At 35.4% G+C, this 22,656-nt stretch overlaps 1 protein-coding gene across 1 annotated transcript in view; it reads left to right on the top strand.

Moving 5' to 3' along the window:
* Nucleotides 1–22,656, top strand: part of LOC106467508 (eukaryotic translation initiation factor 2D-like) — a 96,214-nt gene that overhangs the window by 2,556 nt on the left and 71,002 nt on the right. Inside the window, exon 2 of the mRNA XM_013927867.2 lies at nucleotides 15–1,262. Within this exon, the coding sequence (XP_013783321.1) occupies nucleotides 15–1,262 (1,248 nt within the window). The remainder of the gene's footprint in view (nucleotides 1–14; nucleotides 1,263–22,656) is intronic.

The following is a 22,656-nucleotide window of genomic DNA, read 5'->3' as shown; positions in this document are numbered from 1 at the left end:
TTTTTTGCTTTTAGGAAAAAGCTCCGTTCAGTAGTTGAAAATAAGTTACTCCGTATTACACCTGAAGATGCTGACATTCTTATTCCAAAGAAAGAAGAAATAACTAAGATGAAAGTTATGACACACAGTGGAAATCATGTAATGATCTATTTTTGTGGAGCAAATCCTATTTTATTTGAGTTAGAAAACAGGATTATACCCACAGTTTACACTTTATGGAAGTTTCCAAATTTACTTTCCACTGTGACTACATGGACACCTGTGTTTGAAAAGCTAATGGGAGGGGCTGACCTCATGTTGCCAGGGATTGTGAGGAGAACAAGCGAATGTCTCTCAACTCTAAGATCTTTGAAAGAGAGTGATATCTGTGCTGTAACACTTTATGGTAACAAGACACCCATTGCAGTTGGAACTTGTGTTGTATCAGGTGATGAACTGGCATCAGTTGATGCCAAAGGAAAAGCAGTTCGAATTTATCATCTTTATGCTGACTTGTTATGGTCACATGGGGACAGAAGTGAACCACCTTTTTTGGAAGAAACAGAAGATACTGCTGATAGTCAAAATGATGAATTTTATGCTTGTGATACTAATCATGATGAAATGTCTTCTAACAATGTAGCAGACAGAGATAATTGTCCTGAACAGTATGAAACAAAGAAGTGTGAATATCATGAAAAACCTCAAACTTTAACAAACTCACAAGGTTTTGAAATGGTAAAAGGTTTTGAAGATCTAACTATTCAAGAAGGTGATCCAATGTGTGAAAATCTTCCAGAAAATACTAATGTTGAAGAACAACAAAATGCCTCAAATAACTCTCTTACAGAAGAAATAGACTGTCTTCTTAAGGAATGTTTTTTCACAGCATTGAAAATTTTAGGCAAGAAAATAAAATTACCTATTCTTACTAGCATATTTTATAGAACTCATGTTCTTGCTGCATGCCCACCTGGTTGTCAGCTTGATATAAAAAAAAGCAGTTTCAAAAAGTTATCGACATTCCTTAAGGAGATGGAAAAAATTGGGGTTATTGTTGTTAAAGAAATGTCCAAAGGTGTTGAAAACATAGTATCTATAAACATAGAACATAGGGAGTTAATCTATTTTAAACCAAATCCTGCTTTTGAAATGCAGCTAAAGAACTTTCAATGTGGTGCTATGGGGTGTTCAAACAAAGTTGTAAATCACCTGCCCAGTATCAGAGAATTGCATACTGTGACAGTGGCAGTGTTGCCTTTGTTTAAACCTCAGAATTACAGGTAAGGTGTATTATTTGTTGAAGTGTCTTTAGTTGTGTGTTTTGGTAAATCATTCTGTATGTGTGTATGGACATATTTACTTAATAAATTTGTTCATGTAAATATTTATTCAGTTGAAAGTTCCAAAGTGCAACTATTAATTTTTTTAAACCTTTCAATGGATCTAAAGAAAGTAAAAGTAAATTATGCTTTTGAAAATACACTTGGTAAAGTTAGGTTTCTCATTTCACCATGTCTTATTTGCAGTATTATTTTTGTAATTATTCTACTTCCCAAGCCTCTTATTTTATTTTAATATGATTTTTAGTGTGTTCCTAAACCTTGTGATGTTTTCAAAATTAAATTTAAAAGTTAGAGCTCAGTTTTGCATGTTGGTATAACATATTAACTCTTTCAGCACAGGTTCGGTCCCTGGGACTGACCTCATAACCATATTGTGCTTGTTATAGTTTTCATGCTATAACTTTTAAATTACTAAGTCAATGTTAACAAAATTTGACAGATTATGAGTAAACATTACAATGCTTTAATATGCAAAATATAAAATTATATACAATAGTATATACATCTTACTCTACTTATCTTAGTCATATATCTTCAGATAATCTATCATATTGTTGAATGTTTTCAATACACTAGCTTTAATTTGATGTGAGTCATTGTTAATTACATTCACATCACTCTTAGGTTTCTGTATAATAACTAGGGGTCAAATCTTACTCGCCTTGTTCCAGGTGTAAGTGTTAATTCTGGTTGATCCACTATTGAGCCTCCTGACCATAAGCTGTAACCACGAGTCACTGTATTGGTTTGCATGTTACTGGCGTACTAGGTACATTTTCTTGTATTGGTGTACTACTTTTGTCACTGGGGTTGCTAATTTGAATAACTTCAGCTGTTATGACTTCATCTAGCACAACATTCTGTTCTTCAAGTGTAGGTTCTTCCACCTCCATGACTTCATAATCATCAGGGGTTATTTCAGTTTCACTGGTGTTTTCAGTTTCTTTTGTAAGTCATTATTTTGTTCCTTTAATTTAGTTTCATCTGTTAATTGCTCATACTGATATGGTTGGGAATTTTTTACTAGTCTTAAACTATTAACACGTACTAGCTGTTTACATTTACCATGTATTTCTTGAATCTCAAAGTTAACTGGCTTGTTTGTTTAATTACCCTAAAGGTCCTCTCCATAATTTTGCTGGTTTTTTCACATTTCCTTTCTTAATCTTAGTTTTGTGCTTTCTTATTTACCTGCTTTTCATGATGTTCAGCAGCTTGAGTCAAATGTTCATTGGCTATTTGAAATGCTATGTGTATTCTCTGTATCATTTCAGCTTTGTAGTCTTCATCTGTTCCATAGTTAATTTTACTGGGGGCTAATATTTCTTGCATAGGTAGCATTACATCTCTAATATGTAACAGAAAGAATGCATGTATTTCTAGGTGAAAGATATTGCTAAAGTGGCAGGGACAATGCAGTAACAATGTTAAGAGTGGTTTGACTAGTTCTCTATATAATTCTTCTTCTCGCTAATTATAAAATAACAGTTGAAAAAAACGTTCTTCAAAAATCTCTTTTTCCATTGGTTAGGAACATCTAGCTGAACTAAGTATTATTAAGTTGAGAAATTGCAACTCAATGGTAGAAAGTGGGTGTTAGGAGCTCAGAGAAATTTATCTGTCCTTTCTGTGAATGTGCCATATGGAACTTGAAAGAAGAATGTGTAAACAGAGCAATTAACCTACATTCTTTCTATATATGGAAAGTTAGCATGAGTCAAGAACTGTTTAAACTACAAAGACACAAATTTATCATTTTGTGAACTTGCAGATCATGACAGATAGACTAGTCTCAAAATCAGAAAAAAATGATATTACAACTGAAAACCTACATAATTCAGCATTTGAACTACATATTATATAATTTTTATCATGATACTTTGCCATTACAATCAACTTAGAACTATTTCTTCGAGAAATGTTATGAATTGTTTGGGTAAGATTACATTTGAATAAAATACCATAAAATGGACTTTTCAACAATATTTATAATGACAACATACAATTAAACAAAACAGCCTCAAATTATGGCCATATGTTTACAATTACAATAAATCTTTCACTATCAAAATTATAAAATTTTCAAATGTACAGTAAAGCTCAACTTGGCTGGTTACAGGCATCAACATAATTCAGAACACAAATGCAGTATTTTATACAACCATGTTAAACCAGATTGAGATTCTGAAAGCATTCTAGTTATCAAACATAAGAGACTGTATATATTTAAGCTGTGTATGTACTCTATGAATTATCAGGGAAGTATCATTGATACCAATGTTGTTTGCAGTGAACTGTACAAATTCCCCATGTATTAAGTTTGGAGGTATAACAGCTGCATTTTGAGGATTCCTGATGTTGAGGGTACTTTCAGCAAGAGTTTTATCATAGCTGAGGGTATGTCCTGCATTGTGGAATAACTGCACAAGTTGCTTTGACCTGGTTGCTTGGTGCAATGTGCTCCGAATCCCAATATGAATTGGAGTCCATTTCTTGCCTTTGCTGACACCATAGACCATATCCTGGCCAACATTAAGAACCTTGGTTCTTGTTGCATTATTTTCTGATTCATCTGGCTCGTTATCTAGTAGAAACTGACCCCATAGAGCAATCTATGAAACATAAATAAAATATCTGGAATACAGTATGCTGCATCATCCTTATTCACATCAAAACCTTTAAGTCCTGCTTCTTCTGTTTTTACAGGCTGAATTAACACTTCTTCATTTTTGCTTAGTCCTCTAATTTAGCTTGAATAATGAATTGACTTCTGGCAGGCATTTCTGTTACTTTAACTAATCCTACAGATACTCTTTTTATCAGATTCTCCTGTTGGGATGCTCTGCTGCTCACGTCATTAAGTCATCTGAGGGTTCTGACTTACTGATTCTCTGTTTTAGTTTCTTGATCTTACATTGCCTTACTTTAATTTTACTTATCACTTTCTTAGTATTTTTGGAATTATTGTTATTATTACTATTACTACTAATATTTTTGCTAAGCTCAGGGTTTTTCTTTCCATTTTCTTTAACTTGATCTCTCATTAAACACTTCATATTCTTACCATGCTGACTGTTGTGTATCACCATGTTTAGGAGGATCAGTGCTGTTGCGTATTGACAGTTGATCCTTAGCCTTGCTAATGCTACCATTCGGCACTTTGACTATTAATTTCAGTCAGCAAGAAGATATCAGTTGTTGTAACTTTAGCAAAACTTAAGATCTCCAATTTTATGTGCAGCTTATCTTTGGTAAGAGATATTTCAGTGTCCTAATCTTGTTAAAAGTCTTGCCTTAAAATCTACATTTATCTGCTTACAAATGTAAAATGAGAGTTCAACTTTCAAATTTCCCATTTTTAGTTGAACAATATATTTGCCTAGCATTTTAATAGGATGTCCTTTTATAAATGTTAACTCTTTCAGCACAGCCTCGGTCCATGGGACCGGCCTCGTAACCATTTCATGCTTGTTATAGTTTTCATGTTATAACATTTAAATTAGTAAGTCAATGTTAATGAAATCTGACAGATTATGAGTAAATATTATAATGCTTTCATATGCAAAATATCAAATTTTTGTATTAAGTCTTAAGGTTTGTAAAGCAATGTTTTTCTCATGTCTTTTTTTTTTCTTTTTGCATGTTGCCTATCTATCATGCAAAGTAATTTTCATTTTAAGATTAAAAATACTTTTATGCATCAGAAAACAATACAGGCTAACAATACAGAAGTTACAATGATGCGGCTCATGTGCACTCATGTTACAGTATCAAATAACGTAAAACTTACCTTTGGTCTGTACAAAGTAACTTGTCTTGGCTGTGTTTTAGTAGACTTGTATTTTTTTAAATACAGTCACATTTCAATTATTATACATTATATATGTATATAAGTTATTGCTATTTTGAAATAAATTCTTAAAGTTATTTTTCTTAAAACATAGAACAGTAAATAAAGAAGTAAAGCAAACAATTATATCTTTTAGTTACGACCTTTGTACTCCGTTGCTGCTTGACATAGGCTGCTAAGCCTTTAAAAAATTTGCAAGTGGAGGATATGAAACAAACTCTTTTTTTTTTAGGTTTTATATATATATATACATTTGAAAAACACAAAAATCATAAATTACTACATTAATACCAAAGAATTCAACTATAATTTATCACGCTTAGTAACTAAGATGTTTTTTAGTAAAAAAACTATTAAATTTTGAGCAGACTACAGACACACCCTACCTCGTTGAAATATTAGTTCAAAAGAAAGAAATGGTGCCAAGCTTGTTAAAATAGATGAGAAAACTACTAGGGGGACATTCTGAACTTACAGTTGGTTGTTCATATCATGTATAGAAGTGTATATAAGGGAGTGTTTCCAAAAATGGAAAGAGGTGGGTGGGGTGCCACTGTGTTTTATTTATTACGTGAGCAATATCTTAGCAAATTGAAAAGATAAGAGACTCTTATTTTATATTTTAGCTTGTTCAATATCTCTACTTTAGTGTTACTTAGCAAATCTATTCATAATTTAATTTTAAGGTATCCTGGATCATCAGTTCATTTGGGTGTCCATAAGTAAGTTCTGCGTAACCTATTACCTAGCTCTTGTAGCTTATGTCCAAACACTTTCACTGACTCACCTCGTTGCTGAGTCAAGCTGCGTATCTGTGTCATGATTGTAGTGGGTGTTTCTCACTTTCTGTATTCTTCCATTTACCTCTGTGCTAACTACTGAAAATCTGTGGTTTCACGCAGTTCATCATAAGCCCGAATGTGATGCTTTGCTTCCCCTGCTGTTCTAAGTCTAAGCATCTATGCATCCTGAAATTCTAGCAGCTTTGTTTACAGCGTAGATAAAAATTTTTACATTTTCCTTGATTTGACCTTGAAAAGGTGTTATAGCACTCATTAAGTGTGTAGCACTTTGTGGCCATGCAGGTTGGTCTGCTGGAGCTTCTTGCGTGCCTTCTCCCATAGCCATCTGTACTTACTTATTACTATGTCATAAGTCTACTTATACTACTTATGTCTACTTTAACTTATTCTACTCCATTCTTTATGTGTTCCCTGTAATGGGAATGTGGGCAGCCTTTAGGCTCAGTCATTGGGTTTGACTGTACACTCGTTACAGAATAATTTATTTGGATTTTGGGTCAGGCTGTCATGAGCGGAGCACACAAGCCACAAACTCAAGGATGTTTACGTGCAGAATGAAGAACTCGCACAGAGACAACTAATTACAAATCAAATAACTTCTTTATTTATACACTGTTAAACAGTTCACTTATATTGAAACTCTTGAGGTTGTTTTGCAATAACACTACTTCTAAATAATTGAGTATTTCATTTTAAAAGTCTATATGTTTGTTAATAAGCCTTCCTATTACATAGATACAACATAAGTTATCGATTAAGTTAACACAAGAAATTCTCTCAGTCATAATTCGTATAACTATATTAACAATATCATTAAGTAATTCCACTTTAAGCATTTTCAAGTCTACTGTTTCTTTAGTACAGTTAATGTTCGTTACATTTCTCTATTTATATATTATTGAATCTTAAGTGAAACACTGACAGACTAGATCAGAAATAGCATACAAGGAATTTTTGTAGTGACCTTTTAGATTCTGGATTACTGCCAGCTTCCATCTTTTGGAGTCAAAACAATTTCCCAGTGTGAAGCAGTTGATGAAGCTGGAGAAGTGCCGTTTTGAGTTAGAAACATGGAATTATATACACATTTTTTTGTGTTTTTTTCCAATTGTTCAAGAAGTTTAGCAGATCTGTTTTCAACAGTGTTTTTTTCAACTTGACTGGTACAAGTGGGATATTCCAGTATCAAGTGGACTATTCCATTAGACTAACCAAAATCCACTTTGTTATTGGTTCATACAAAACTTATTTCTGTTCGTTATGTAATATCTTTGGTGAAATTATCCAAGACAATTAACTTAGGGTGTATAGATACAAACCTTGTAATACAGACTCTTCAATAGCAGTATCTCACCATTCCATTAACTGCTTCTTTTTGTGACATTGGCTCATTTTACTGTGTTTTTTATCCAACTTTGGAATTTTCTCAACATACCACATCTGCAAGCTGTGAATTCTTGCCCTGAGGTCATGATTGGAATGCTATGGGCCTCAAGCCTGCATTTTCCCTATCTGGTATCATGATACACTAGTTACTGCCCATGCCTTATAACATTTTCAATCTTCTGCTTTCTCCATACTATACATTATAAAATAAAAATGTATTTCTTGAAAACCTTTAAATATGTATATACATAGTATTTTTATTCCACAAATACTTTACCACTTTGACTGAACTTTATTTATTACAGCCTTTTGCTACCTCCCCTTTAGCTAACCCTTAATTCATTAAGTTTCATGTTAATTTTCTGAGATGAATAAACTGTTTACATGGTGCAAGCCAGGCAATAAAACCACAAATTTATAAGGAACTATATATGAAAAATGTAAATAGTTCAAATTGTGATTATAAAAAATAGAACAATCTTCAGAATGATGGCTTCAAAGAAGAAGAAAAAATGTATTTTTCATTTTATTTCATACTTTTCAAAATTTTGGTTTATTGTATATAGATGATTTAATTGCAGTCAATGTTAGGGAAAATAACAGATGAATTATAGTTTTACTTTTAAAAACTTTTGACATCTACTGAGGCAGTTCTAGAAGCTATGTAAGTGAAATATAAAACTAAGATGAAAAGAAGTATTTTTATTCTTAGTATGAAAATCACCTTGTACTCAGATTGAGTAAATAATGATTTTACAAATTGACAGGCAAATCTTTACATACATCATCCAAAAATTCAGATTTTATGGATACAACAGACTTGTAAAATGTATTAAAAAACTTGTGAAATTTTGTGAATATACACTTAGTAAATTCAGAATTCCGATACAATATCTCACTTCTGCTCACAGAATATTTTTTCTCAACATGTACTGTCTTCTATATGCACAGATTTTTGCCTGCAACTAGCCTTGATACTCCCACCTACTCTCGTGTTTTCATGTGAAGTAGCTGACTCCCTCTATGCAGCTTAGCCCAAAATCACTTCTTTATTTGCACTCATGGTGTTAAGACGTGTTTTGCTCTTGCATAACGTTACAGAATTTTTAATCAGTTCCTTTTCTTTTTACATTTGCTACACTTGTGTTTGACACGGTAGCTTTGTGTGCCTTTTGTTTCAATACATGATTCTTTGGAGCTCTACATTTGGACTGTTTCTAGTACAGTTAACCTTACTAAAAAAAGAAATTGACTCCTGGCACTTTGGGTCCACAATTGTAGGTGGGAGATATTACGGCCTTGGTTTGCTGGAAGTTGGCTACCTTTATGCAGGCTCTTGTTTTGCCTGCAGATTCTCCACTCATGCCTTGTCCAGGGGTACCTGAACATGAGGACATGAATTTCGACAGTCTATTTCCTCCCCTTTCCTGTGCTACATGGTCATATTTAACTCAAGTGACAGCACTCAGGCCTCCTCATAGGTTTGCATTTAATTGTTTGGACTTCCAGTAGTTGGATTCTCTTATGCCTCCCTGAGGTTTGGATCCAAATACTTTGGTAACATCTTCCCAACCTCTTTTTTCCCCTTTTTCTGTGTCATGTTATCCCCCCCCCTTCATTTTCTTTCTTTATTGGCTTCCCATTTGTCTCAACCTACTCCTGAACCTGTTCCTGTGTCCCACCCATTCTTCCTCTCCTTTACCAATGTCTGCTTCATGAGTCTCTAAAGTTAACAGCCAGTTCATTAGTCAGTGGATTTGGTGGTCCCAGTCACAACATGGGAGTACAGTTTTGGTGAGAGCCAGACTTTTGCACTTATCACCATTTGGGATTCCTTCACCACAGACCTTATGGTTCTGAGGGTTCTTTCTGAAGGGCTTGTTCTTTATTTTAGCTCGCCTCCTCCCTGTCCCTCCCCCACACTTTGGAATCCCCTTTCCAGCCAGTATCTTTCTGAGGCAATTCTAGACCTTCTTCACAAGGGCACTTAGTACAGAGGGATCCTTTGCAGCCTGGTTTCTATTCCTGTTTGTTCATGACTTCCATAAAGATCGGGGACTGGTGCCCCATCATTAATCTCTTCCATGAACTGCTTTCCTCTCTTCACCTGTGATCTATAGAGATTCTGGTTTGGACCACTTCTTTTCCAACTGTGTGAGATGTTCTATCTCTTTTGTAGATCTGGTCTTCATTGGAGGCCTTCATTCTTCTTGATCAAGCCCACATGTGACTTTTTCATTGGGCTTTACAGGATCACTGGAACCTTGTTCAGGATCCCTTGGACATTCCTATCCATCTCCCTCCTTCCCTTCATTGTACTCTGCCTGGTGGTTGAACTGAGACAACATAACAGTGGGTGTACCTCTTCTTCCTCCTTGTCCATACGTGCACCTCTTCATGGATGTTTCTCTTTAGAGTGCATATCTGGACATGCAGGATATTTTGGGCCATAGGTCTATTGTGGAGTCATCTGTGCATATTAGTATCTTGGAACTTCCTGCTTTCCATCAGGCTTTGGTTCACTTCCTTCCGTCTCTCTGGAACCAATCGATTATGATCTATTTTGACAACTCTGCAAAGGGGAATTTGGTTGAGATCTCTTTGTTTCTACACATTGGACCTCCTGTTTTGGGCCCATAGCTATCACATTCGATTGTTGATGTGTCATATGCTGGGTGCCCTGAATCTGGTTGCAGATCGTTTATCTTGCCCCAACAATATTCTCCCCACAGAGTGGTACCTCGAACCACACGTACACCAGAACTGAATGCAGTTGCCACCTACCTGAATTCCAAGCTACTCAAGTTTTAATCCAGAATTCTTCATCCTTTGACTGTAGCTCGTGTCCTCTCAGTCATTTAAGTCACTCTTTGTCGCATCCTCTTGGTAGTACCACTTTGGTCAATACTGCCACGGTTTCTACTTCTGTGCCCACTATTTCTGACTCCTCCTCTTTCTCTACCCCTCTCATCTACCCTCCTCAGACTGCTTGTAGGTTTTTCTTTGTGTTGTTTTACATCATAAATATGTTCACCCCAGACCATACACTCGTGGACTAACATGAGTAAAACAGAAAGGGATTACTGCCCATCTCCACTGCTCCTTCATTTCACTGAATCAGGAATAGTCTACTTTTCAAAATAGGGTTTTGCAATCACCTGTTGCACTGGGTTCTGAGCTACATTCCTCAGGACTCTCCAACATATTATTTTCCACTTCTTCCAGTAAAGTATGGGAGTCCTTACCACTTACCAACTCCTAGCTACTGGGGTGTTGGACCATGGAAGCTTTCTCCTGAGTGTGCTGAATTCCACTTAGTTGAAAGTAGGGTAGGGCTGTTCTACCAGTGTAGATGGTGTATAGACACGCTTACTGTGGATCTCATGTACTATTCCAGATGCTTGGTTATGGACTGCGTGATTTTCACTAAAATGCAATTCACCTTTCCAGCTAGGCACTCTCCTTCCTACTGTCACCAGATGTCAGATCCCAAGGGATATTATTGTTGGTTGGAGCTGGACCAGCTATATAAGTTCTCATTTTGACTGACCAAGGTAACATCCTCCTATCATGGACTGGACAATTCATTTCCAATGCTGCCTGGTCCTAGATTGGAGTTGAACTTCCTCATTGCTGTCTGCCTTCCTACTGTCATCCAAAAGCTGGTTTCCAGGGCTACTGGTGTTGATTGTGTTGGACATGCACACATGATGATGTGGGTTCTTGGAACTGAAGATCTTTTCCCTTCAGTTCTAGTGTCGAGGTGAATGGTAGAAGATCCTCTTTCTACCATGGGCCAGACAGTCTTGTCATGGTTCTGTTGGTGTTGGTTGGGGTTGAACTCCCCCTTACAGTGTACAGCACCCTAGCCACTCTACACTAGGGTTACCTTCATTTGAGTTATGGGGTCTCTTCTGTGTTTCTTCCCTTATTGCAACACATCATTTTAATGGGTGAAGTGTATACATAGCTCAAAATTGGTGCAATTTTACATGGGTTTGTCTTACAAGATCTTTATTCACACACCCATTAGGCCTCCTTTGGGCACTTTCCACAGGGGTTCATCTAGGGAATATTACACTGATCCCTCCACCAGATCAGTGTGGGATTCTAGCTATTCTGTGAGAAGAGGTACGATATTGTATTGGAAGTTAGCATTTTGCTTCACTGAAAATATATTTCCAATATATTCTTACCTCTCTCACAATTCCCACCCTTTCTCCCAATTTTAGTGTCTTTTCCTTCTCTGTTACTTAATCTTGAAGTGATTTGTGCTGGGAGTTGTGTTGTGCTCCTATTGGTGGAGGGTTGTTGCATGCTATTACACAGCTGCCTCACGTAAAAACACGAGGGTTGGTGGAAATATCAAGGCTAGTGGCAGGCAAAAATCTGTGCATATAGAGAGCAGTACAAGTCAGGAAAAGCTATTCGGTGAACGAGGATAAAAATCTATCAGAAATACATTTTTAGTTTAGGAAAATGATAACTGGTTGAGACTACCAGATAAAATGCAATCTTCCAGTCACAGGGAACCATATGTAAAATATCAATGACAGCTGCATTTGAATAGCTGTGTTTCTCATTTATAATTATTATATGATTATTTTTTTTGTAATATAAGTATGATATTCAAAATGTATAGGTTTGCATGTACAAAATTATAGCATTGATGTCTGTCATTGCTTAGCACAAAACTTTCTTAAAAATCTGTTTTTCTGATATACTTAACCTCACATCCAGCCTTCCCAATTCAGTGCTGCTCTCTATATGCATACTTTTTTGCTTGCAACTGTCCTTGAGGCTTCCTCCTAATCTCCTATATTTCATTGTGATATTGCTGTGTTGTTTGCATGTGACAACTCTCCTGGCTCCCTTTATACTGATTTTTCATTTATCACTTCTCAATTTGGCACTCATGTTAAGATGTGTATTTTTTTCCACTCAATATGAGATTTCTCAATATTAATATTTGGTTGAAGTATCTACAAAACCAACTGTTTGGGAAAAAATTTTACTTTTTACCTTCAAAACATTTTGCTTCTGCAGACTTTGTGGCTCTTTTTTTTTCTTAAAATGAATTACACAGAGATGGTCATTTTCTTGCTGTCTAGTGTTGAACATCTGGACTTTTTTCTCTCTAGATAGACTACCACAATGTCATCAGGTGCTTTTTTGTCTGTCAAGAGATGTGACTGCTATTTAGTGATGGATGCTTGGAGTATTGTATATGGCCTGGGCTTTTATCAGGCCTTGAGATAGACTTCTTTCCTCCTATAATTCCTGTCCATGAGGAAATGGATTTTAGGCACTGTCTCATTATTCTTATTATTCTTTACTTTCCCTTCTTCAGTATATATTTTTTCCTTTTTCCCCTGATATCCTAAACTATATTGAAATTTCTTTTGTCTCATCAAAACTCTGATGGCACTGTACCTCATCTTCCTTGACTGGTTGCACATGCCTTGGCTTATAATTGAGCTCAAGGCCTTTTCTTGGATTCCTGAACTCTGGAGTCTCTTATAAAGTTCTTGAGTTTTTGATCCATTGTCCTCTTTTAGTCTTTCTCAACTTCAGTTTTCTCACCTTTGCTTTACCCACACTTTTCTTTTATATTATCTATCTACCATCTATCTCCTTTTGGATGCAATTCACCATTATCCTAAAGGATTTTTGGCAGACATTTGTTCCCCTCCTTTTTCATTGTTAGCACATTCTTCTTTCTTGGCTTTGTCACTTCTTGCTTGGTATTTGTTGGGGAAGGATTCCCTTCTTGCCCAAGTTCTTTTACTTCTTTCTTATCTCAGGGACCTTAGTCTGGCTCCTTTCCTTCCTCAATGGGTTTTTTGTAGGGTACCTGATTCTTTGTAGTCATGGGCTAAGACCATCTCCTGTCTTCACAGCTAATTTCTGCTTCATGTTCTTCCATCTCATTCCTCTTTAACAATCAGTTATTCCAATATCCTTAGGTTTCAGCACCAATAGTCTTGTCAGTGACTGTTCCTGGGATCAGGAACAGTGGGGGCCCATTTGGCTTGATGAGAGATGCTGGTGAGAGACTGGATCTCCTAGAGGAGGTAAAGGAATGGTAAAAAAAGGGGAAGGAGAGGATAAATTAAGGGTAAAGCCAATGAATAGAACCTGTAGCTACCAACAGCCAGCCACAAAAGGAATCCATAGATCCACAAATCGCATTCCTCTTCTCCCACCTGTTCTTTCACTATTTGTAGATTTCAGCACCAATAGTCTAGTCAGTGACTATCTTGTGGGATCAGGAAGAGTGGGGGCCCATTTTGCTTGATTTGTGATTTTATGGATTCCTTTTGTGGCCAACTTTTGGGAGCTATAAGGTTCTATCTATTGGCTTCACCCTTTATTTTCCTCACCTTCCCCTTTGTTTGCTGTTAAGGGATGTCTCACCATTTTCCAGAATTTTATTTCTGTCTGTTTCTTGTTTCCCAGTAAACTGGAGATTGGCATACAGTCATCCATCTATTCCATATCTGTTAGAATCTTGACTGTCCTCAGTTTACTATAATGAGTTTCGCACTTTCCAATAGTCTTTTTCTTCATGATTTTGATTGACCAAGGTTGACACTTCTGATGTTTATCTTCGCATTCTCATCTCTACAGTATACAGACTTTATCTTCAGTCTGTATATCATGGTCAAGTTTATCACTTCTGAGCTCTTCTTTTTGGTGTAGCATTGGCCCATATATTTTTTGTTGCATAGTAAATCCCTTCGATCCTCACATTCTGGACTTGTGATTGAGATTCCACCATTACATATATAATTGGCTTATTATAGGTCCATCTCAACAGAAGTCCTCTGACCATATTCTTCTCATTTTGTGGGAGGTGACTTATCTAAGTTGGCTAGTCAGACTGGAAAAGTCTCATCTCACACTTGTTCGTTATCAGATTCACTTGGGTGTGTTTTTCACTTCCCATCTCAGCAGGGTAGAGTCTTCTCCACTGCATTTGTTGGCCATGGATTGTTTAATTTCAACAGCTCTATCCTTTCCTTCTCTTCCTGCATGAGAGGTTTTTTTATCTTTTTGGGACTTGAGCTTCCTTGGAACCTCTTACATCCTTGAGTCATGCTGACATGCATCTTTTACTGTGGACTCTGCATGATCAATGAACCTCTTTTTGGCCAATTTTCTGGAGTGATCCCTCATTCTTCATGCTTTTTGATTGCTTTGCTCGTGTCTAGGCACTCCTCACATCAATGTCTTTGCCACTTACGATAATGCTAGGCTTTCCCTATTTGGGTTTCCTGTTCTGCATAGATTGGCACTGGCGATGGATGCATTCCGTTAGGAATGGTCCGATCTATTCTTTTGTGATTACCCCATATTCAGCTCCATCCTTGAGTTCTCTCTCATTTGGGACATTCCTTGTTGGGTCCTTCCTATTGACCGGACCAATTGTGATTTTCTCAGCTTAACTTTCTGATTTCCTTTCCTCCTCTTTCATTCTCCCATTACCTTCCTCAACCTCATACTTCTAATTTCCATTCAGTCATGTCATCACTCAGGCTTCACACATGGAATCTGTCCAATCCCTTGCAGGACAGTCAGGACTCTCTTCACGTGTAGCCTTTTTGCTCTCCTATTCTGTTTGCCCATTCTCCTTAGAAGTTTGTCAGCAGAAGTGGTGTATTTATCATTACTGGTCCCAGTGTTAGTCTTTCTCATACTTCTGTTCCCAGTCTATATGTATTATTCACATGGCTTTTTTGATAAGATCTGATCTGTCTTAACTATTGGTGGTTACTGGGTGGCTGTCTTGACTACTTTAAAGTCTGATTTTTTTCTCCCAAGCCCTCCTTGTTCTTCTAGCCTACCTGATTAGGTCCTTAATGTTGTTCTTGATGCCCTTTCCCTTTTAATCTATGGCTTCCTGTTTCTTATATTATCTACTATTTAATTTTTTTTTCTGCTCCTCCTTGTCTGTGTTCTGATATGTAAACCATCAATTCTTCTTGCATTCTATTCTATCAATCCTATATACTTCTCTATTGGGATTGCACTTTTCTCCTTAAAACATCTGCAGCACTTAAGGTGATAGTGCTTCCACACATATATATTTTCCTTTATTTCAAATAGGATCCTAATTGCCTCCTCTGTTCTGTTCTTGCAGTCCATTGTTATTTAGCCCACACTTCCTCCTTTCTTGGTTCCTGATCTTCTCTCTTCTTTCCATGGAATCCTTTATCCATTTATGATATTTTTCCCTGTTACTCTCACTGGATGAGTCGTACAGCTTAGCCATTTAGTGTGTTCTTTGTTGGATGGAGAAGTATGTCAGAATTTCCAAGTGTCCTTTCATCAAATTCCTCACTTAACTCACTCATTGACTACTCACTTCTGTCATCTATTGGAGAAAAGAGATTGTTTGGGCTGGCATATGGATGACCCCTCACACCTTTGTCACACACTGTCTCCATCAGGTGGCCATTTCTTCCTTGACTGGTTATGGACTGCCTCAGGTTGTTATCCTTCACACATCATACTGTCTCTGACTGGGTAGTCTGCCTTTGTTTCTTATCCTCTTTTTCTAGAACCCTCTAATCCACAGTTTTCTAAACTGTGGGGTATGCCCCCAGTGGGAGATATGTACTGGTGGCTGGGACTGTGTGGCCTTTTGGCAGGAGATCCCAAAAATAATGATTGAAGAAGAAAAGAGTTGGAGACAACAATAACCTAACAAAACCATCACTTTGTTTCCAAGGCTTTTTTTGTTCTCACATTTAATCACTCCTTACAAGCATTTTTTTCTTGTTAAAAATATGATTAAAAACAGGTAAAGAAAATTTTGATTTTGTTCTTATCACTTACAAAAAAATATTTTAATGTTAAGGGAGGGCATAACAGAAACTTTGCCGAGTTAAGAGGCACCACTATTTATAGTTTTGAAAACACTGCTCTAGTCCATACAGTATCCTGCTCAGTGGCAAGTGTTGCCTGCCAGGGTATACTTAACCAAAATCCACACAGTGTAGGGCCATCCTAGCCTAATATAGCACTCTTCTATGAGCTAGGGTGTTCCACAAGACTGCTTGAGGTATCCTCACAGTGCTCACACTATACTCCAAAAGCCTGATGCAGTTTCTGGACTGTGTTTGTATCTTCTGCCCATCTGTGTGATACTTCCTTTTCCTTCCTTTTTGGGTGAAGAGTGTACTCTGATAGAAATGAGGTGTTGCACTCTATATATTCTCTTCAAGCACTTCACAAAGATGGCTCATCTAGGTAAAATTTTATTCCAGTTTTTCCACAACTCTAGTGTGGGATTCTAGCTCTCACCTTTCAAAATCTAGTTTAAATTTGCCTTTAATAGTTGATAGCTCTTGCAAGTATCTGCCCCTAACCTATTTACGTGTAGCTCCTCCATCTCAAAAATCTTATTATTTCTAGCAAATTTATCCCATAAGTCTGTCCATCTTATCTGGTCATCTTCCACAATGATTAAGCATAATATTGAGTCATATTAACCAATTAACAAATACCACTAATTGGCCAGCTTTAGTGTCATATCAGTTATCTTGTAGTATGTCACTGAGCAATGATATGAATTCCTGTTTATTTTCTGTATGACCAAGAGATTATTTTTTCAAAGTAAGAATTATTGTCCTAGTAAATATGAATAATGTGCCAATGCATCTTCCTGTCTGTCTAAGATGGGTTACATTCCTTAATAGGTGGATCATTTATATATTCATCAAATACATTATCACCTAACCATACCTGGGTTTTATAAATCCAACATAGGCATTACAAATGGCATTATAAGTCAAACCATGTCTCTGAAACAATACAATTTAATTATATATAAATATATACTGTTACGAGTTTAAAGCTACTGAGGATAAACGAATGTAGTTTCATGTTACAATTTGAAGTCATTCTAGAAAGAAAAAAAGGGTAACTTAAATTTAATATATACTTTTTTTGGTGATTATGAGGTCAGTCAAATTGACCGATCCTGTATAGAGATAGGGTAGAGAAAGTAACAAATAAAATATAAAATTTTACTGCAAAAAAAGTTTGAAATTTATGTAGGAGGTTTTAGGGATTACATGAAGGAAATTTAAGATTTTGGTGATGAAGGAATGTATTTTTAATTGTAACAATGAAAATTACTTTGCATGTGGAATATTCAGAAGAAATACTCAATATACTGAGATGAAAAAAGTATTTTTACTCTTAACAATGAAAGAACTATTTTTTTGTATGTGAATTTTATGAAGGTATACACACTATATTGAAAGTTAAAAGTATTAAATCTATAAAGCCTGTGTTGAGAGAGAGTTAACACAACAGTATCTTGTCTATTATTACGAGAATCAGTACATGTAACATTGTAACTGGTTAGTGAAAAACAAACAGGAAAAAATCAGAAATTTAATATTTGCAGAGCTCACGCTTACTTTTTTTTTTAGGGGCCCACAAGTTTCATAGGCCAATTCTATAGCTCATTGTAAAATGTACTCTATAATGGAAATTATCAGAAAAATCTGAATTATATAGCAAATGTTATGTAAACTGAAAGGAAACTAAAGATATCAAAATATCTCAATTTATTTTGTTGTGAACTTATATTTCATGAAAAAAAAACACAAGTCAAACCATTTAATTTTTTTTTCAGACCAATTAAATCATTTTTATTTCATCTATGATTTTTAATTTCTCTCTAAAGCATGGTATAACAGTAAGTTTTTGTTCCATATAATGTTCTCTGGAAAATACACCATGTGACTCCCCATTAGTACCGCAGTGTGTATTAGCTCATTGTTTGGGGAGGTTACTTATAGAGTGCATGACAACAGAGCAATTGGAAATTACTTTCCAATAGGGGTTTTTGTCAATTTTTTGAATTTTACGTGTCACTATTGGAAATGTCACTATAAGTTGAAAGTGGTAAACAGGTATATGCAAATATTTACAAAATAACTAACCTATTGGACAGCTATGGAACATTCCATTTCATCATTTTAGAGTCCCATTATTTATGAATCTAATCACAAAACCTTAGGTGTGAAAAAAGGCACATGAATGAGCATTGACTTAAAGTAATGTAATCAAAATTGGAAGCCAAATTGGTAGCTACAGCAACTTGGGATATGATGGTGGGTAAAACAAAATGCACAGCCTAGCTAACTAATGAATAAATATTTGTTGTAAAATTCTTATGAATGCTATAAGTGTAGCTGCCAATTTTGATTTCATTCACATGCTCTATCCTTTGTTGACCACACCTTTTTTTTTCACAGCTAAGGTGTTTTTTAATGGATATTGTAACTTTTTCTCAATACACACCAACAAACCACAGCAAGTGAGAAAGTGACATTTGACAGTACCAACATTAACTTCAGGATCGCAGCCCTATTATTTGGAACAGACCTATACTGTAAAGCGCCAACTAGATTCTTTAAAATATATGGTGGTAGTTTTTCCTCTCCAAAACAGTGTTAAATACTTTATCGTAACATCATGGAATCTAGATTAACAGTTTCTTGTCATCATCCACATGTACTCCCTACAGCCATATCAAGCATCATTATTTATGCTAATTGCTTAAGCTAATATCACGTGATGCTAAATGCTCTATAATTAGGAGAATTTCATAAAATTTAGCAAATGTGTGCTTGAAAATTGGCAGTGAATAATAATTGTCCATCCATATGATTCTTCCAAGGACCATTTGAGCTAGAAACTACTAATCTAGTTTCCCTGGCCTAATCAGATACTTGTGTATCTGCACATACTTTCACCCTGTAGTTTAACTGCTCTGAATCATCCGTATTCAGTCTGAATGACAAAAAACTAAAAATGGCCCACTTTTACTCTTAGGTAAAGCTGTAGTAAAACTTTCAGACTGATAGCTCACATGACTTTTTGCATAGACATGCACAAAAATTTTGGTCAAAATTGAGAAGTTTTGTTGAATAACTTTGCATATGTGGCTTACATTTAGACCAAATTTGATACCTAATTATAAGTTGTAAAGAACTAACTGTATATCAAATTTGAAAAAAATCCATGAAAGTTAAGTATGTCATTTGTATCAAATATAGTTTCTGTACTTTCAGTGCAAAACAAAAAGGAAGAAATTCAATCAGAATTGGAAATTTTATATCTTGTGTATTTCTTAACGGATGCTTTGATATTTGGTATGTGAAGTAGAGCACATCTGCTGAAAATATGTGTTAGTTTGGATTACCACAGTCTGAGCTACAGAAAGTGAAAAATTGCTAAACTATCACTCCTGTTAATAACACGCAGTGTGTCCTATAGGTTATTTGGCTGCATGACATAGTACTGTGTGTTTTGATAAATATAGTTCCAAGAAATTATCTTAAAGTTAGTTGTGGCTTGACAAAGGGGATCGCTGATTGGTCAAACTGCTTATGAATGAGAAAAACTAGATATTTTGGGTTTTTCGGGTAGGAATTAAATATTCAGAAACAAGAATCACAAAGGTGGCCAACTGTCATAATAGACTGCCTGTTGCACCTGTAACTAACAGGGGAGTGTATACATCTTTATCTACGGTAAAACTTAATATTTCATGATTTTAGTCAAAAGTGACACAGTGTAAGTGCTGAGATTTTAAACACATTCGATGAAAGCATGTGTCTAGAGCCAGGAGGTGATAAATTTAAAGTAATTCAACCATCATGATGTGGGTCTCTTTATCATAATGCATTTAAAGTTGTAATTTTTTTTAAGGTTGGATCATTGATCATTTCATATGCAATAAAGAAACAATTAGGAGTATTTTTAATAAGGCGAACTTAAAAAAAAATCTTTCAATAACCTGTTTGAAGATTCCTCTCTTCACAAATGAAAACTTTCAAATACTGTCACTTTATTTGACTTTTGGTTGGAATATTTCCTTTGGATTAGAAAGTGGTTCAGTTCAAAATATGTTTAGTGATAGCAAAAGTCTTCGAATTTACGGCTGAAGTGAATGATGAATTTAGGCAAAGAACTTCAACAATTTGTTTCTTTCTCACAGTGGTTACATAATATTATGTACTAGCCACAAGATCAGTCTCCATTTTTATGTTTTACTCGCTCAAATAAAAAATTAAAAAGAGATCGTGGTTTTTAATTTTGTTTTTTGCATGGCATATTTATTGATAACTTCAACCATTTCAAATTTAATGAAGCTTGAAAGAACATTCTTTGTAGTTGTTACAATTTTTGAGGTAAAATTGTCAACAATTTTATGCATGACATCATCAATTTTGCTGTACATAATTGAAATTGGTCCGATTGTGTGCTATAATTATTGGCAGTTGGTGATTTCTGATTGTGACATGATCGATAAAACAGTAATATTATATTGTTGTTTTTTGGCTAGTTGGATTCAAAAGTGTTTGCCCTAACATGTACAAACAATGTACATGCAATAAGGTAAATTCACCAAACAATTTATAAGTTTGCAATTTGTAATTGCCTGTTTTTTTGGAAAGTGTTGAAAAAAAATAACTTTTATGTACATATTTCAAATAAGTGAACCTTGATACAGGCTTGATGTCATATATAAAAAAACTAAAAAAATTGCATTCTGGTTGAAAACAGTAGTCACCTTTATAAAAGTTTAAAAAATCACTAATTTCAAATTTTATAAATTAAATTTTGTATATGAATTCATATATTTCATAAAATTTTAAAGGGACGAAAAGGATGTCTCTTCCAGCTCCCACCTATAACCACCTCTTACTATTTATGTATTCATCCAATCTTTCTTTGAACTCAGCTAAATTTTCTGCCTCCACCACCCTTGAAGGCAGCTCATTCCAAAAGCCACCCACCCTGTTTGAAAAGTAATACTGTCTAAACTTCAGATTACTCCTCCACTGCCAAAATTTGAATTTATGCCCCCTTATCTTATTGTTTTCACTGCTAAACACAAAAAAGTTTGGAACTATATTATCAATACTCTTAATAATCTTAAACACCTCAATCAAATTCCCTCTGCCCTTTCTCCTCACCTGAGAAAACAAGATTAGATATTTTAGTCTCTCCTCATAGGACAATTCCACCATCCCAGGTATCATCCTAGTGACTCTTCTTTGAACCTTCTCCAACAATTCAATCTCTTCCTTGAGGAAGGGAGCCCAAAACTGTACATATTGCTCTAATTGAGGCCTTACAAGTGATCTATACAGTGTAGCAATAATATCCCTTGTTTTGTATTCAATATTTCTATAGATGCTACTCAAACTCCTATTAGCCCTATTGTTAGCTACAATACACTGTTTAGATGCCTTAAAGTGATTTTTCAATCACAACACCAAGATCATTTTCTTCAACCACAGTATGTATTTCCATTTATATTGTAACAGTAATTTGAATTGTGAAAACCTACATGCAGCACCTTACATTTTGGATAGTTAAACATCATCTGCTACATATTGGCCCAATGCATCAAATGATCTAAATCTTCCTGTATGTCTGCAGCATTTTTGATGAAGTTAGCCACCCAAAAAATCTTAATGTCATCTTCAAACTTCTGTTAGTCATTCCAGAGTCAATATAATATCGTTAATATAAATCACAAACAGCAGAGGACCCAGCACAGAGCCCTGAGGCACACTGCTCGCAAATGTGATCCAGTAGATTTAACTCCATTTATTACTACTCTCTGCTTTTTGCTATCCAGCAAATTTTCTATCCAATTTGATAATATTTCCCCCACACCTACAGATTTAGCTTTTGTAATAAGTCTTTTGTGAGGCATCTTATCAAATGCATTCTGAAAATCAAGGTAAACCAAGTCCACAGTATTTCCATCATCAGCTTTTGCAGTAACATCCTCAAAGAATGTCACAAGATTTGTTAAATAAGACTTTCCCATAGTGAAACCATGCTGGCTCTTTGACACAATATCAGACTGCTTTAAGTGACTCTGCAATGTATCTTTAATCACACTCTCCAAAACCTTTCCAACTACTGATGTAAAACTAACTGGCCTATAATTGCCTGGACAATGTTTATCACCTCCTTTAAATATTGAATTAACATTAGCCAACTTCCAATCTTCCAATACTCTTCCACTATTCAGTGATGTATAAAAATATTAGCTAGCAGTTCACAAATAGAATCTTTAAGTTCCTTTAAAATTCTAGGATAAAGTTGTCCGGTCCAGGGGATTTATTAGTTTTGAGGTTTCCCAACTTTTATCTTACAATTTCGGAACTTAAAGTGATATCTTTTACATCAGTATTTTTCTCATACATTAAGTGCTCTGGTTGAGGCATAATACTTGAATCTTCCT

This window comes from Limulus polyphemus, unplaced genomic scaffold, assembly GCF_000517525.1.
Source record: "Limulus polyphemus unplaced genomic scaffold, Limulus_polyphemus-2.1.2 Scaffold2639, whole genome shotgun sequence".
Classification (NCBI taxonomy): domain Eukaryota; kingdom Metazoa; phylum Arthropoda; class Merostomata; order Xiphosura; family Limulidae; genus Limulus; species Limulus polyphemus.
Note: the sequence above shows the minus strand (reverse complement) of the source record. Positions and strands in the feature narration are given on the sequence as shown.